General features: G+C 41.1%; 1 protein-coding gene across 2 annotated transcripts in view; it reads right to left on the reverse strand.

The window, feature by feature from the left end:
* LOC137375798 (slit homolog 3 protein-like) overlaps window positions 1-17,779 on the reverse strand; it is a 909,976-nt gene that overhangs the window by 327,762 nt on the left and 564,435 nt on the right. For both annotated transcript variants that reach the window (XM_068043263.1, XM_068043262.1), the window contains 2 exons: window positions 17,446-17,589; window positions 12,974-13,137 (listed from right to left, as the gene is read on the reverse strand). In XM_068043263.1, the coding sequence (XP_067899364.1) occupies window positions 12,974-13,137; window positions 17,446-17,589 (308 nt within the window). The remainder of the gene's footprint in view (window positions 1-12,973; window positions 13,138-17,445; window positions 17,590-17,779) is intronic.

Below are 17,779 nucleotides of genomic sequence, written 5' to 3' on the forward strand. Positions count from 1 at the left end.
ACTTTGTGTCAATCTTTCTGAATTAACAGATTCGAAATGAGCACGTGATGGAAATGAGATGAGTTAAATGGCAAGATTCTGTCAATGCTGGAGAATCTGTTGTGAAGCTGATGAATTCCTTTATTTGAATCCACTTGCCTGAACGTAGGGAGTCAATAAAAAAGTTGTTTGCGTTGTCATCAAACAGGCATTTTTGTGAAAATTAAATTGTACTTTTAAAGCTTACATATATGGAAAAGTTACAGTGCTTATAAAGGTCATGGTAGGTTCACAAATCCATGTGGAAGGGTATGTAGGACGTTTATGTACAGTTCAGTAGCACACCCCTCACTGTAAAAGCCTGGTATAATACAACTTTACTGTAATACTTGCCGATATAACACACCTCTCACTGTAACAAGCTGGCATAATAGAACCTTACAGTAACACTCCCTGATACAGGAACATAGGAGCAGGAGTAGGCTATCCAGCCCATCGAGCCTGCCCCACCATTCAATATGATCATGGCTGATCATCCACTTCAATGCCTTTTTCCCACACTATCCTCATATCCACTTATGTCATTGGTATTTAGAAATCTGTCAATCTCTGCTTTAAACATACTCAATGACTGAGCTTCCACAGCCCTCTGGGGTAGAGAATTCCAAAGATTCACAAACCTCTGAATAATGAAATTTCTCCTCATCTCTGTCCTAGGTGGCTTCCCCCTTATTTTGAAAAGTGTCCTCTGGTTCTAGACTCCCCAACCAGGGGAAACATCTTCGCTGCATTTACCCTGTTTATCCCTTTAAGTATTTTGTAGGTTTCAATGAGATCACCTCTCATTCTTCATAACTCTAGAGAATACAGGCCCAGTTTCCGTTCATAGGACAGTCCTGCCATCCTGGGAACAAATCTGGTGAACCTTCGTTGCACTACCTCTATGGCAATAATATCCTTCCTAAGGTAAGGGGATCAGAACCGCACACAGTACTCCAGATGCGGTGTAACCAAGGTTCTGTACAATTGAAGCAAGACTTCACTACTCCTGTACTCAAATCCGCTTGCGATAAAGGCTAACATACCATTAGCCTTTTTAATTGCTTGCTTCACCTGCATGTTAGCTTTCAGTGACTTATTGACAAGGACACCCAGGTCCCTTTGTACATCTACACGTTCTAATCTCTTACCATTTAAGAAATACTCTGCATATCTGTTCCTCCTACCAAAGTGGATAACCTCACATTTTGTTACATTATATTCCATCTGCCACATTCTTGTCCACTCACTAAGTCTGTACAAATCCCCTTTGCAGCTTCCTAACAACACACATTCCCACCTAGTTTTGTGTCGTCCATTAACGTGGAAATACTACATTTGGTCCCCACATCCAAATCGTTGATATATATTGTGAACAGCTGGGGCTCAAGCACTGATCCCTGCGGTCCCCACTAGTCACAGCCTGCCACTGTAAGAATGACCTCTTTATTCCTACTCTCTACTTTCTGCCTGTTAACCAATCCTTAATCCATGCCAGTATATTACCTCCTATTCGATGCCCTTTAATTTTGCTAACCAACCTCGTGTGGGGGACTACATCAAAAGTCTTCTGAAAAACCAAGTATACCACGTCCACCAACTCCCCTTTATCAATTTTGTTAGTAACATCCTCAAAAAACTCCAACAGGTTCGTCAAACATGATTTCCCATTCAGAAATCCATGTTGACTATGCCCAATCAAAGCATTATTACCTAAGTGTCCATTTATCACATCCTTTAAAATAGAGTCAAGCATTTTCCCAATGATTAATTTAAGGCTTACAGGTTTGTAATTCCTTGTTTTCTCTCCCCCTCCCTTCTTAAATTATGGGGTGACATTTGCTACCTTCCAATCTGCAGGAGCTGCTCCAGAATCTATAGAATTTTGGAAGATGATCAATGCATCCACTATCTCCATAGCTACCTCTTTCAACACTCTGGGATATAGAATATCAGGTCCTGGGGACTTATCAACCTTCAGCCTCATTAATTTCTCCAATACAACCTTCTTACTAATACTAATTTCCTTCAATTGCTCATTCTCCCTAATCTCTTGGATCTCTAATTCTGCGAGATTTCTTGTATCTTCCTCAGTGAAGACAGACAAAAGGTAATCATTTAGCTTCTCTGTCATTTCTCTATTCCCCATTATAAATTATCCTGATTCTGCCTGTAATGGACCCACATTTGTCTTAGCCAAATGTTTCCTTTTTACGTACTTATAGAAACTTTTACAGTCCGTTTTTATATTTTTTGCTAGTTTACGTTCATATTCTATTCTGCCTTTCTTTATCAGTTTCTTCGTCCTCCTTTGCTGTATTATAAAATCCACCCCACCCCCACACCCCACACCCCCCCAATTCTCAGGTTTACTACTATTTCTGGCAACTTTATAGGCCTTTTCTTTTAATCTTATGCAATCCTTACTTCTATTGTCATCCACGGTTGACTTTGGTGTTTTGTGCCTTGAAGGAATGTATAGTTGCTGTAAACTATGTAATAATTCTTTAAAGACTATCCATTGACTATGTACTGCCATACCTTTTAATGTATTTTCCCTGTCCACCTCAGCTAATTTTCCCCTCATACCTTCATAATTTTCTTTGTTCAAATTTAATACCTTGGCTTCAGATTGAACTACCTCACTTTCAAACAGAATGTAAAATTCTTTTATCTTACGGTCACTCATCCCTAAAGGTTCTTTTATAACAAGATTATTAATTAGCCATTTCTCATTACATAATACTAGATCTAAAATAACCTGTTCCCTAGTTGGTTCCTCAAGATACTGCTCTAGAAAACCATCCCTAACACACTCCAGAAACTCATCCTCCACAGTATTAGTGCTCATTAGGTTTACCCAGTCTATATGCAGATTGAAGTCACCTATGATTACTATATTACCCATGCTACATGCTTCTCTAATCTCCTTATTAATACTATGCTCCACACTACCACTACTGTTTGATGCTCTAGAAACAACTCCCACCAATGTTTGCTGCCTGATGCTGTTTCTTAGCTCCATCCAAACAGATTCCACATTTTGTACTTCCAATCTGAGATCCTCCCTTACTAATGTACTGATTCCATCCCTTATCAGCGCAACACCACCTCCTTTTCCTTTTTGCCTGTCCTTCCTAAATGTCGAATATCCTTGAATATTCAATTCCTAGTCTTGGTCACCCTGGAGCCACGTTTCCATTATGGCAAATAGATCAAACCCATTTACCTCTCTTTCGGCCTTTAAATCATCTATCTTGTTGCGAACGCTGCGTGCATTCAGGTAGAGTTCCCTTAACCTTGTCTTCTTGACATTCTGCATTCTAAGCCTAGTTGATGCTCGCCTTTATTTCGCCTGCTTTCTAATGTCACTTGCTACTTTTCTACCTCCTGTTACCAGCTTTACTTCCTTCCAATTTGAGCTACCCCTCAGGTTCCAATCCCCTGACAAGCTAGTTTAAAGCCTCCCCAACAGCAATAGCAAATCTCCCTGTGAGGATGTTAGTTCTGTTCCTGTTAAGGTGTAGCCCTTCCATCTTGTACAGATCCCACCTGCCCCAGAACTGGTCCCAATGCTTCAGAAATCTGATGCCCTCCTTCCTACACCAATTTTCCAGCCATGTGTTCAATCAATCAGTCCTCCTATTCCTATGCTCACTTGCACATGGCACTGGGAGTAATCCTGAGATTATTGCTTTGGAGGTCCTGCTTTTTAATTTCCTTCCTAACTCCCTAAAATCTGCTTTCAGGACCTCATTCCTCTTCCTACCTGTGTCATTGGTACCAATGTGGACAACGACCTCTGGCTGTTCACCCTCCCCCAGAAGGATGTCCTGCAGCCGCTCCGTGACATCCTTGACCCTGACACCAGGAAGGCAACACACCATCCTGGAGTCACGTTTACTGCCACAGAAACATCTGTCTGATCTCCTGACTATCGAATCCCCTATCACTATTGCTCTTCCATTCCTCTTCCTCCCCTCCTGTACAGCTGAGCCACCTGTAGTGCCACGGACTTTGCTCTGGCTGCACTCCCCCGAGGAACCATCGCTTTCACCGGTATCCAAAATGGAAAACTGATTAGCAAGCAAGATAGACTTAGGGGGCTTTTGCACTGCCTGCCTGATTCTCTTAGACTGCCTGGCAGTCACCCATTCCCTCTCTGCCTGCATGCTCCTAACCTGCGGTGTGACCACCTCCCTAAATGTACTATCCGCCTAGCCCTCCGCCTCGCAGATGCACAACAGTGACTCCAGCTGCTGCTGGACACACCTCTCACTGTAACAGCCTGGTACAATACAACTTCCCTGTAACACTCACTGATATAACACACTTCTCACTGTAACAGCCTGGTATAATACAACTTTACTGTAACCTTGTGTTCTGATGAAAAGTCACAGACCTGAAACATTAACACTGTTTCTCTCTCCACAGATGATGTCAGACCTGCTGAGTATTTCCAACACTTTCTGTTCTTGTTTCAGAGTTCTAGCATCTGCAGTATTTTGCTCTTATTTACTGTAACACTCCCTGACTCCCTGAATGAGCAGAAATTTCCTCTCACTAAGTATTGGGAAGATCAAAGCTATTGTCTTCAGTCCCTGTCATAAACTCTGCTCCCTAGCCACCGACTACATCCCTCTCCCAGGCAAATGTCTGAGGCTGAACCAGACTGTTCGCTGTCTTGATGTCATAATTGGCCCTGGGATGAGTTTCTGCCCATATATTTGCGCCATCACTAAGATCACCATTTCCATCTCTGGTACTTCACCCAACTTCACTTCTGCCTCATCTCATCTGCTGCTGAAACCTTCATTCATGTGTTGTTACATCTAGACTTGACTATTCCAATGCACTGCTGCCGGCCTCCCATCTTCCACCCTCCATAAACTTGAGGTCATCCAAAACTCAGCTGCCTGTATCTTAACTTGCACCCATCACCCCAGTGCTCGCTGAGCTACATTGGTTCCTGGTTAAGCAACACCTCAATTTTAAAATTCTCATCCTTGTTTTCAAATTCCTCAATGGCCTTGCCCCTCCCTATCTCTGTAATCTCCTCCAGCCCCACAACCCTCCGAGATATCTGTGCTCACTTATTTAGACCTCTTGAGCATCCCTGATTTTAATTGCTCCAACATTGGTCGCCATGCCTTCAGCTGCCTAGGCCTCAAGCTCTGGAGTTCCCTCCCTACATCTCTTTGTCTCTCTACCTCTCTTTCATCCTTTAAGATGTCCCTTAAAACCTACCTCTTCCGTGAAGCTGTCAGTCATCTGCCCTAATATTCTTTTATGTGGCTCAGTGTCAAATTTTTTTCTATGATGCTCCTGAGAAGTGCATTGAGATGTTTTATCATGTTAAAGGTGCTACATAAATCCAAGTTGTTGATGTAACAACTCCTTACTGTAACACCAATAATATTATATGAATGGTAAAGTGACAAGTGTGCTAATTATTCATGGTTATCTCATTAGTAATATAACTATATAAAGCAGGCTCCTTGTAACAGGTTTTGGAGGTTAGAGAAAGTATTATAGAGGGTTAACTCAATGTGCTGTCTCCAAAAGTCCAGACTGAGAGAGACAATAGCTCAATTAGTTACACATTCATCAGCAATAACATTGTTGCTATGCCATAAGTGATATTGTGTTTGATATAACCCGAAGTTGCCACATTATAAAAAGAGGAACAACACTGCAATTGGATTGTGCCAAGAAATCCTTGGAGGTTTATGAATGGATTGTTGTTTTTCAGCACAAAACGTGGGAGTACAATCTGTTCAGGAGCAATGATTTGGGGACTGTTTAATTAGGCAAATGTTGAAAATTAATGCTACTAAACAGCTGGGATGATCATGTGATCGGTGGCTGAACAGTCGCCATTGGAAACAATTTTATAACAAATTCTAAAATAAACCACTGTGCCCTGTCCATCTGTTTATATTTCTCACTATCTGCAGTTAAGACTAATACCTATAAGATCTCATCTACACAGAAGACATTTGGCAATCTGTTAAGATCTACAAAATATAAAAGGGCCAATTTTCAGTCAAATTTAGATTCAGATACAAAATCAGATAAAAATGTAATTCCCTGTTTAAGGTGACACAGTAGTTAGGAGACATAGTGCTCTCTTCAGAGGTGTTCAATGTACTTCCAAGTCATGAGTTTTTGTAATGGTGGAGTTTATGGTGGAGCTTACTTCCAAGTCTTGGGCTTTCGTAATGTGGAGTCCCATTCAGAAGGCCCCAGGCTTAGAGCTTTTTGCAGCTTAAATTGTAGAGTGCTGAACTTTCACTTGGAGGAGCCCAGCTCCATGAGTTGTAGAATGCTGGACTCCCATTCAAGGAGGCCCACTTGAATTGCAATTAGAGTCCTGGACCTCCTTTCAGACAAGCCTGAATTCAAACTTTATCCTCGATTTAGCTTTCAAATCAACTGCTCTCAGTGGACAAGTTTCACCAATATTCATTTCGGCTGTTATAACCAAAGCATACTGTATAAATGAAAATCCCAGAAATCTGTTGCTATGGTCCACCAAATATCAGCTATTTACTATGCTTTTTCGGTGTGACAGGGAAAATGGCATCTATCTGAAAACACATTACCCTGTACTTGCATTTTTTTAAAGTAAAGAAGGGACAGCTGTGGAGTACCCAAAATGATCCAAATTGGGCCAAAGTTGAGTATTTAATAATAAACTCCACATGGTTCAGTTTTAGTCACTGTGGCTTGCAATTCATTCCATTGAGGAGAACAATCCCAGCTTCTCCAGTGTCTCCACATGACAGAAATCCCTCATCTGTGCTATCATTCTGATAAATCACCTCTGCAACCTCTCTAAGGCCTTCTTATTCTTCCTAAAGTGTGGTGCCTAGAACTGGCCACAATACTCCAGCTGAGGCCTAACCAGTGATTTATAATAGTTGAACACAACTTCCTTGCTTTTGTACTCTATGCCTTATAACACAATTTTACAGTATATGTCAATCCAGGAGTTATTTCTCAGTTTCCTAATGCTCCAGTTTTGTGAATAATCACTAGCAAAAAAGTACAGTGCAAAGGAAGTATTATCCTGGTTTTGTTTTAGCAGGACAGCAGAGCTCGAAGAAGTGGCCTCATAGGTGGTAAATTCTCATCAATTACCAGTGTTATGGTGGTTGATTTTCTACCTATGAGAAGGTTAACAACTTACATTTATATAGTGCCTCTAATGTAAAAATAAGTGAGTCAAGGCATTCAGAGGCATGGGAAAAATGGACATACAATGATAGAGAGATCGAGATGGATGAAAAACAGCTTGGTCAATGAGTTGAGTCTTAAAAGAGGAGAGGAGGTAGAGACGCAAGAGGCAATTCTAGAAAGTGGTACCTGTTTGTCTGAATACAGGTAGCAAAGATAAAGAAAAGGGAGGGGTAAATGCACCAGAGACTGGAATTAAAAGAAGAGTGCTCAAAGGAACATTATAGGACCAGAGGATGTTTCAGAGGGTGGAAAGATGGGCTCTGGAGGGATTTAAAGACACTGGAATCCTGTAAAATAGACAAGGAACATGCATCTGCACAAACCAACTTTACAATAGCTCAGTGAGTAAATTCACTGTGTGGCATGCTACTGAACCCTAAAGATCAGAAAGATTTCTGCTCTCTATTCATTTAATCAATGTCAGTTGATGATGTCAAATGTCTCTGGGCTAGCAAATGGAAAATATTTTCCACGATTCCTGCTCTTGATTGCTCTCCAGTGACTCCTGACAGAAGTGCATGTGTATAGATGCTAAGTGAAGACTGGATAGGGTTCAGTTTGATAACTCATTCCAGTTGAATAGCCTGCAAACCCTCACTACCTAACTCACATATCACAGAATGCAGTGCAGATGGAGGCCATTCGGCCCATTGTGCCCGCACCGGCATACATGAAGAATAGTCCTCTGGTTAGGGGCTGAAGGGCTGTCAGCACCAGTGAAACAATATCTTGCTTGAGCTAGTGTTTCCAGGAGAGGAGAGATTCGAAGAGCAAAATTAGTGGGAAATCAGATGAGATAACAGCAACTACTGGCAATCCAGCTCCAATATACAACTCATTGGAATGAACAGATGTCCATTGGAGACCAAAGCCATTAGTTGTATGTACAGTCTCTCTCCTTGGCCTCAATCAAATTGGCACAAGCCTGTCCAGCATTTCTTTCTTCCCTCAAACACTTTAAACTATTTCTCTCCTTCTTTGGTTCACCTTTCTCTTCCCTAGCCCACACTGTGAATTATAACTTAACATAAGTAAGTTCAGCCATCTTCTAATTACATCTCCATTGCCAAACTATGAACTCCACTTCAAAATTCTGAACGGGACTATGTTGCCAAATCTCAGGTGATTTTGCTGGTATGTCTGAAACTCCCCCTTGCCTTGTTTCAGTCCTTAATGTCCTGTATGATTCTTTCCAGTCGTAGGAATGTAAGCCACAATACAGGACAACAAAGGAACAGTTGACTTCATTTGCCTTATATTTGTAGTTACATTGCTCAGGAATTGGGATGCTTAATCAGGGAAGAAAAAATTCTACTACAGCTGCTAAGCAACAGGTTGCCAAGATGAGCCACAATGTTCTATGCCAAAGGAGTTAACTTTCTAAATTTCCACTGACAACATGGCCCGCAGAATATGTAAGCAACTTATCGCTTCTTCCACACCCCTCTCAATTTTCTCTTCTTACTTCTCTTCGCTAGAGTCAAAGCCTATGCAGGGTACAGTTCCACCATCTTTTTTTACTTCAGCCAACTGCTGTGGCCACTGTTCCTGCTCCTGGTTATTATCCAGATGTGCAGAACAAAACAACTCATGACTATGAATGATGTAGGCTAACCATGCTAAAGGAGCTGACTAACAGCAGAACAAGCTGCATAGGCAATTAAGAAAATAAGTGTCTTAAGCAAACACAGCTGTCGTATCAACCATATTCACCTCTGGTAAAAAACATTATATAACTTGTACAATGTGGGTACAGCTCCTGTGCTTTATAGGCGAGTACTGTGGAACCTACTTTTAGTAATTGCTATTGTTACAATTCAAGATACTTACGAATCCTTTTGCCAGTGCCCATCACAAAAAGGAGCTTCCATTACCATGCCTACACAACGAGCTGAAACTTGATTTTATGCATAAATTATCTGAAATGAACTATTACTATTAAGAGAACATTTTTGGAAATAATACGGCCTACCCAGTGTGTTCTACAGAACTCCCTGAATGCATAGGAACCATTTGAATCAGGCTAAAATACAATTAGCATTTATGAAAAGGCAAGATTATAGAGAAACAAGTGTAAATTGTTAGATTAAAAAAACACAATGCATTTCTTAAAGTTCACCATTACGTTAGACCTGTTTTTCTCAAACCAAAGTAATAAAGCTTCTTTGAGTTACTTTTTTTTAAACTAAATTCAGGCAGCAACCTATACCAGTAATGAAAATAAACGAACTAAATTAAATTAGGGAAATCTTCCCATATTTACCTCCAGATTCTGGCAACCTCTGACTATAGAGTAGTTAAGTTGGAGTTGAAAGATGTCTTTCAGGATACCAGACTCAAACAATTTTCCCATCTTAGTGACAAAATGAAACTGAGAGAGTCATGCTAGCAGAATCTTATTACAGATAATGGCTTGGTCATTTCCAACCAGGCAGCAAGCATATTTGTACCTAATCTTTCAGAGACATGGAATAACTGCAAATGCAGTAGACTGTAAGTGTAGGCAGTTGACATTCCAGTGATCCATAGTATCTATTACTTTCAGCTTGGTGGACTTGCCATCTTCTAACACTTGCGAGGTAATAGAAATAGCTTGGTCCTAAATGATCATATGCTTCTAATGGGAAACCATAAATCAAACCATCAACATTTCTATAAAAGATCTATAATTTGATGAGCTATAGGTTAAAGGGCTACTGGAACAATGCAAAGATTTCACAGCCAGGATTGTATTCCTGATGAAATTTGACACTGTTATGGTTTTAGATTAAGTGATGTGTATTCAGACAAACATAAACTTCTGCATATAATGACACCACTATTCCCAGCCAGAATGGAGATGATTGGGCAATTCCGCCTGGAGACTGCACTGCCGTAAGTGACTGTGATTGATTTATGCAAATCATTTTTATTATGTAACTATCCTGCACTCACTGCATTTTGCTGAAGAAATGAATGGTATTTTTAACCGGATGAAGTTCGGTCATCTTCTGTTTGCTGCAGTTCGTAGACAGTCTTTTAAATAAACTCTGCAAATTGGCTTAGTTTATTGCTGTGTGCTTTGTTTACTGTAAAATAAACCTGCTTGCTCCAAGTCCTGCCCCACCTCCAACTAATTTGCCAACAAACTGGCATTAGCCAGTCATTAGTTTAAACCCCTTTCAATTAGCAGTTTACAGGGACAGGTTTGGCTATTTTATATAAAAATTAATAAAAATTTGTGGATCATTGTTTGTAGCAGATTTAATCCTCAAATTGTGATTTCCAAAGCCGATTTTTTACTGTGGGCTTTAAATGCTATCACATTTGTACTGAGCAGCACAAGTCCATTGCCCTGACCAGTCTGCATCGCCTGTAAAGAATTTCACAGTGATTTATATGCTCGTTCTGAAACTAAGCTCTGCTGTAAATATCATAGTAACACTATAAAATGCTGCCAAACAGTTCTGTAGATATAATAACTCACCTGGTCTGTTTAGTAACTCACCATGCCAAGGAGACACTTAAAAAAAAACTCTTATTAAACTTGTAAATGGGACAGTTTTTCTGTGGAAATTTAGCCAGGGTTTCCATCAACTAAATATGTACATTTTTACACAGATTTTATGAACGAACAATCTGATGAATGAACTGACAACTTGAAATTGAAAATGGGTAAAATTGAATGGGAGGTGGGCGGGGGGGGGGGCCAATCCCAACCCCCTCCCGCCCCGCTGCAATTTTACACAGGGCGGCGGTAGCAAGAAACGGACAATCAAGGCCCTTCTGTGGTGGCCAATTAACTGCCACTTAAGTGTATCCTCCAGTTGCCACGAGTATTTTACCAGTGGCAGGCGGATGGCAAAGGCCCGAAGAACACCACCAGATAAAAGCTGACGGCCTTCTTGCGGGATGGGGAGGGTGCCCGCCTGATTGGTCACCATGTGCCCCATGGAGGGCCCCGTCCGAAGCCCCAACCACTCCCACCACACACTATCCCCTACCTCCCACAACCGACGCCCCTTGCCCCACCAGGGCCAGGCCGATTGTCCCCGGTGAGGCCCCAAAAACTTACCTTCATTCCAGGGCCATCCTTTACCTTGCTTGCGATGGCTGTGTGTAGTCCCAGCAGTGGCCATCGCTTCCGGTGGCGTTGCTGAGAATAAGAACTGCCGGCCTGCTGTTTAGCTGGCAGCTTCATTAGGTGGGACTTACTGCCTCAAGGAGGTCAAAGTCCTGCCCAAGGCCAATTAAGGGCCTGGGGAGAGAAAAGTCCCGGTATGGCTCCCCAGGCCTGGCAGAGCTGACTTTTCTGCCGGCGGGCGGGACCTCCCACCCGACATAAAATTCTGGCCTATGACTTAGTAGTGCTGCGAAAAATGTAAAATGTCTATTTTTACTTTCCAGAAGGATGGCTTGTTTCTCTGCATCGCAGGAAATAAACATCTTAGCTGATACGTTAATGTCACTTCAAAGGAAGTTGCCTAGCCCTGAAGAAATAGATTGCTTAATAAGTATCTGTGCTGGCCAGCCCACCAAGGAAGAAGGCTATTATTCTCTACATGAGGGTTGCTTTGTTTTACAGGTATAAACATCACACCAGGAAAACCAGTCAGGCAATTTCTGTGCTCTGAACCCCTTTTTAATTGACAGTGTTGTGCAATTGGATAAGATATCTTTGTGCTATCTGCTGCCTTTCACTTAGCTGGGACTTCAAGGAAACCTGGGTATAATTGTTGACTGATATCAAGGTTTCCTGAATGAATCTCAGCTGCTGCATTTTCTACATTACAACAGTGACACACTTCAAAAGTATTTCGTTGGCTGTAAAGTGCTTTCGATTTTCTTGAGGTTGTGAAAAGCACTGTACAAATGCCAGTCTTTCTTTTCTATGAGGCAGTAAACAAGCTGAGGCTGATAAAACACTCCCATGGTTTTTTTTAATGGATGAACTTATCAGGTACATTCATCCTACGTAAGGGCATTAATTTTGATTGATGACGGCTTCAAGACATTTTATTGTTTTGTAGCCAATTCTCTTAATTTATGTTAAGGGACAATGTGATTTATCTGTCTACTGCTGTTTGCCTTTTACTTCAACTAATTTTATTTCCCAGTAGGTATTCTCAGCGACATCATGACTGTTCGCTATTTCATCAACAAAATTTCCAAAAGTGGGCAAAATAAATAGAGAATCAACAAAAAGTTTTATTTTAATCATCATTTTTTGATACAGTTTTATTTACCAAAAGGGTCCTGATCGTAAAAGTGAAAATGCAGTGATGTCACTTCAAGATTCGTCTGTTACAATAAAACAGTTAACCTTATTCATCAGTGTCTGCCCTTCCTGCCTTTCTTTGTCTAACTTAATAACATTTTCTGGATTTAATTTGTGAAGATGGTCCTGTTTCTTAATTACTGCTGTTCCAGACAGTAAAATTTAATTTGACAGCCCCAGTAATTCTCTTTTTAAAAATAAATATGTATTTCAAACACACAATAGGCAGTGAAAAAAAAAGCACCATGAGAAAGATGACTTTGCCAAAGATCGTTGGAACTTAACTTTCAGTAAGTTCCACTTATCTCTGTTTCTGACTGTAGCTGGTTAGAGCGATGGGCAGACTGCATTCCATACTGACCTCTGACCCACAGAGCAGATTTGATTTCTAAAGGACAGATCCCCATGTATTGGGCTGATGTGGATATGCGACTACTTTCTTGAATCGGGGTTTACCTGAGCAGCGGAATTTCTTTGCCTTGATCTGATTGATACGTTTGTTGGCCAGGCGGCGCGGGTTGGTGCAGCGGGCACCGCTGGTTTCAATCGGGTTGTTGTGGAGATAGTCGGCCAGCCACCTCAGATGACAGTCACACACAAACGGATTCTGGGCCAAGTGGCTGAGTTTAAAAAGATTACTTTTTGTGAGAGAGACAAATATTTTTCAAACCAAAAATATAAGACGTCTCAAAGTTTTATATATTTGTTTTCAATTGTTACCAGATCGCAAGTTAAGTCTACCTTTTAAAATGGGAGTCTTACAATTGCATGCAAAAAACAGCTTTAAAAGTAAATTATTTCTTCTTCTGACAATTTTTATTTCAAGTTTTTGACAATGTGAAGGAGTTAGTTGAACATCAGCAGAAATACTGTCAGTACCTGTAACTCAGCGTACTGTCTGGGTGAAGTTAGTGAGCCCGACAACGTGTGAGGGAGCTGGATGAACATCAGTTGACATACAATCAGTAACATAGGGTGCTGTCAAGGAGCTGCTATTAAAACTGACTTCAGTTTGAAAACAAATTGAATTTTGTGCTCATCAAAGGGCTTAAGCATTATGTATGCAGCACTCAGATCAGGTACAACAGACGTTCGAGGGAAATATCAACATAATATATAAATATAAAACTCTCGTATAAACAGGCTTAAGGACAAATTTGCAAATTAAACATACTTATTTTAAATAAAAATCACAGACAGACTCTGGTTCTTGGGCAATGACATTGTATCTTAAATGTTAGTCTACTGTTTGGTTTCTGATTTATTGCCAGTGGAAGAAAGCAAATAATGACTTTGAAAGGACTAGCTCCAACCCCACTCTCTATAGTCAAGTTTACCAATGGCACGGTGAAGCCAGTGTGGCTGCACAAGGGGGAGATAGGCTGTGTGTCTGTGATGTCATGATAGCATCGGTGAACTTAATAGAGCCCTGTCGTTCAGCCAGATTGACTGTGATTGGTCGAGCAGGCACAGAGTCAAAGACAATGAGGAATGAGACTGATCTCTCACCCAAAAAGCTGTTGAGGTTTGGTCCATAGAACCACAGAAAAATTATGGCATAGAAGGAAGCCATGCCAGCTGAGAAGGAAAGAAATATAGAAAGTAGCCTCCCAATCCAAAACCACCTTCCAGCACCTGGTCCATAGCCTTGCAGCTTGCAGCACTTCAGGTGCATGTTCAAATACCTTTTAAAAGAATTGAGGGCTTCTGTCTCCACCACCATTCCTGGCAGTGAATTCCAGACACCCACCACCCTCTGGGTGAAAAAGGTTTTCCTCAGGTCCCCTCTAATCCTTCTATCAATCACCTTAAATCTGTGCCCCCTGGTAATTGACCTCTCCGCTAGGGGAAACAGGTCTTTCCTGTCTACTCTATCTAGGCCCCTCATAACTTTGCACACCTCTATTAAGTCACCCTACTGCCTCCTCTATTCTAAGGAAAACAACCCTAGCCTATCCAATCTTTCTTCATAGCTGCAACTTTCGAGCCCTGGCAACATTCTTGTAAATCTCCTCTGTACTCTCTCCAGAGCAATTATGTCCATTATAATGTGTTGACCAGAACTGTATGCAATACTCCAACTATGGCCTAACCAGCATTTTATACAGTTCCAGCATTACATCCCTGCTTTTGTATTCTATACCTCAGCCAATAAAGCATTCCATATGCCTTCTTCACCACTCTATCTACCTGTCCTGCCACCTTCAGGGACCTGTGGACATGCACTCCAAGGTCTCTCACTTCTTCTACCCTTCACAATATCCTCCCGTTTATTGTGTATTCCCTCACTTTATTTGCCCTTCCCAGATGCATTACCTCACACTTATCTGGATTGAATTCCATTTGCCACTTTTCCGCCCACTCAACCAAACCATTGATATCATTCTGGAGTCTACAGCTACTCTTTTCACTGTCAACTACACGACCAGTTTTTGTGTCATCAGCAAATTTCCCAATTATGCCTCCCACATTTAAGTCCAAGTCATTAATATATACTACAAACTGCAAGGGACCCAACACTGAGCCCTGTGGAATGCCACTGGAAACAGCTTTCCATTCACAAAAATATCTGTCGACTACTACCCTTTGTTTCCTGTCACTGAGCCAATTCTGGATGTAACCTGCCACATTCCCCTGTATCCCATGGGCGTTCATTTTACTGACCAGTCTGCCATGTGGGTCAAATGCCTTACTAAAGTCCATGTAGACCACATCCACTGCAGTACCCTCATCAATCTTTCTTGTTACTTCCTCAAAAAACTCAGTTAAGTTAGTAAAACATGACATTCCCTTAACAAATCCATGCTGACTATCCCTGATTAATCTGTGCCTTTCTAAGTGGCAGTTTATCCTGTCCCTCAGAATTGATTTTAACAATTTACCCACCATCAAGGTCAGAATGACCAGCCTATAATTATTTGGCCTATCCATCGCACCCTTTTTATACAATGGTACAAGATTCGCAGACCTCCAAATGTCTGGTACCTCTCCTGTATCTAGTGAGGATTTGAAGATGATCCTCAGAGCATCCACTATTTCCTCCCTGGCTTCCTTCAACAATCTGGGATGCAATCCATCCGGCCCTGGTGATTTATCCACTTTTAAGGATGTCAGACCCTCTAGTACTTCCTCTCTCATTATGCTTATCATATCTAATATTTCACACTCTTCCTCTTTAACTACAATATGTACATCAACCTTCTCCTTTGTGAAGACAGAGACAAAAAACTCATTAAGAAACCTGCCCACATCTTCTGTATCCATGCATAAGTTCCTTTGTACATCCCTGATAGGCCCTACCCTTTCCTTAGTTATCCTCTTGATGTACAATAAAACATCTTTGGGTTTTCTTTGATTTTACTTGCCAATAATTTTTCATGTCCTCTCTTTGCTTTTCTAATTTCCTTTTTTACTTCACCGCTGCACTTTCTATACTTTTCCAGGCTTTCTAAAGTATTGAAGTTTCAAAACTGAGATTGAGAGATTGTTTGTGAGGCTAGTGTATTAGGAGTTATGGAACAAAGGTGGTAAATGGAGTTAAGATACAGATCAGCCATTATCTAAATGAATGGCAGAACAGGCTCGAGGGGCTGAGTGGCCTATTCCTGTTCCTATAGGAATCTTGGGAGACAGGTGACATCATTCACTCCTAAGAGATGCCATTGTGATAGAATCAGGACTGAACACAGTGATGTGATTCACAGAGATTGTTACCAGGAAGTTAGTTTGAAGTTGGCAGGCAAAATATTAGGTAAATTGAGATTGCAAGGTGTCCTCTAATGTATAATATGTAGAATTGCACTGGCCTGATGTTAACACGATATCTACCCTGTGACATACAACTTCAGCATTCCTTAATGCCCACAGCACAACAATGACATTTTGTCAAGACTTTTATTCTCTGCATCCCAAACTTACAACTGAACATAATATTGGACTGGTAAGAAAGTTCACAGGCATGGGTATTTCAAACAATAATCAGTACAGCACTATGTGGTGAGTTTCAGTGACCCACTCACAGAACTTAGATTACCAGCAAAAATGATTCCAGCTTTACTGTCTTGGTTCCTCTGAAACCCTCAATTGGATGCTATCTGGTAATTTATCTAGGGGTATGCACTAACCCTTTGACTAATGAATCATATTGCAACAATGATTTTCAGGGCGGGTGCAAGAGAATTTTTTTTAATAACAGCAAATATTGCTGGTTTTAAATTTATTTTCTCCAATTCCCCCCAACTGAGTGTCTCATCCCTCAAATGAATCTTCTGTACCTGACCTTGCCTCAGACTCCACCAATGTCCAACTTGAATCAGCTGTAAGAGCTATGTGAGATTATGCTAGGGTAAATTCACTCCCCATTTCCCCTATTTGGATCTGATCAGCACCTCTCTCCCCACATAGTCTTAGCTGAGGCTGGGAACTGAGTGGAGGAGAAATATTTGCAGCCACAAAGCCATATGCCAGGGCTCTGTGGTGTTACACATTAGTGCTGATGTATATTGTGGCTTCCTGCCACAGAGAACTACAGCCTGCAAAAACTGTGAGTCATCACTTCAACACAAAAAGTTTCCATTGACTTTGCACACAAAGTAAACCATGCCACCAATTATCCTTACCTGTCCAATGGCCAAGTCGAGTGCAACATTAAAACATTCCATTATGGGGGTCATCCCGCTTCTTAACAATTGGTCCTCCTAAACAATCACCAGTCTCCCATCCCACCATTCTCAGATTGGGTCCCCTTTATAATCCCATTAATCTCCCTCTTCTGTAACCTTAATTGTTTCATATTGAATTTCATCCATAATGCTGAGTCTCTTCTATAACCACACTTTTCCTTATCACATAGCTGCACCCAATCTGTCTCCTTCTTTAACAAAGTCTAGAAAATAACAATTAAATTACCACTAAAACAGAACACATACAGTGTCTGAATGGATCGTAGAGGTGTAAACAGTCCCTTAGCAATGGTCTGGAGCTTGTTGTCATACAACGAAAGGAGATTGAGGTTCTGCAAGTCCTGGAAGGTGTTCACACGCAAACAGTTAATCTTGTTGGCATTTAGGAGTCTATAGAGTGAGAAGAGAAATGGCCCAATTAGATTCTGTTCACTTCAGCATGGAGTTAAGCATACCTGCACAGACACTAAATGGCACCAGTATCAGATCAGTGCTTACTATGCCACTATCAAACCTGTGCAGTCCAATCACATGTACAGAGGATGACATGTACTAATGTTGGACCTGTGTTGTCCAATCA

This window comes from Heterodontus francisci, chromosome 12, assembly GCF_036365525.1.
Source record: "Heterodontus francisci isolate sHetFra1 chromosome 12, sHetFra1.hap1, whole genome shotgun sequence".
Classification (NCBI taxonomy): Eukaryota; Metazoa; Chordata; class Chondrichthyes; order Heterodontiformes; family Heterodontidae; genus Heterodontus; species Heterodontus francisci.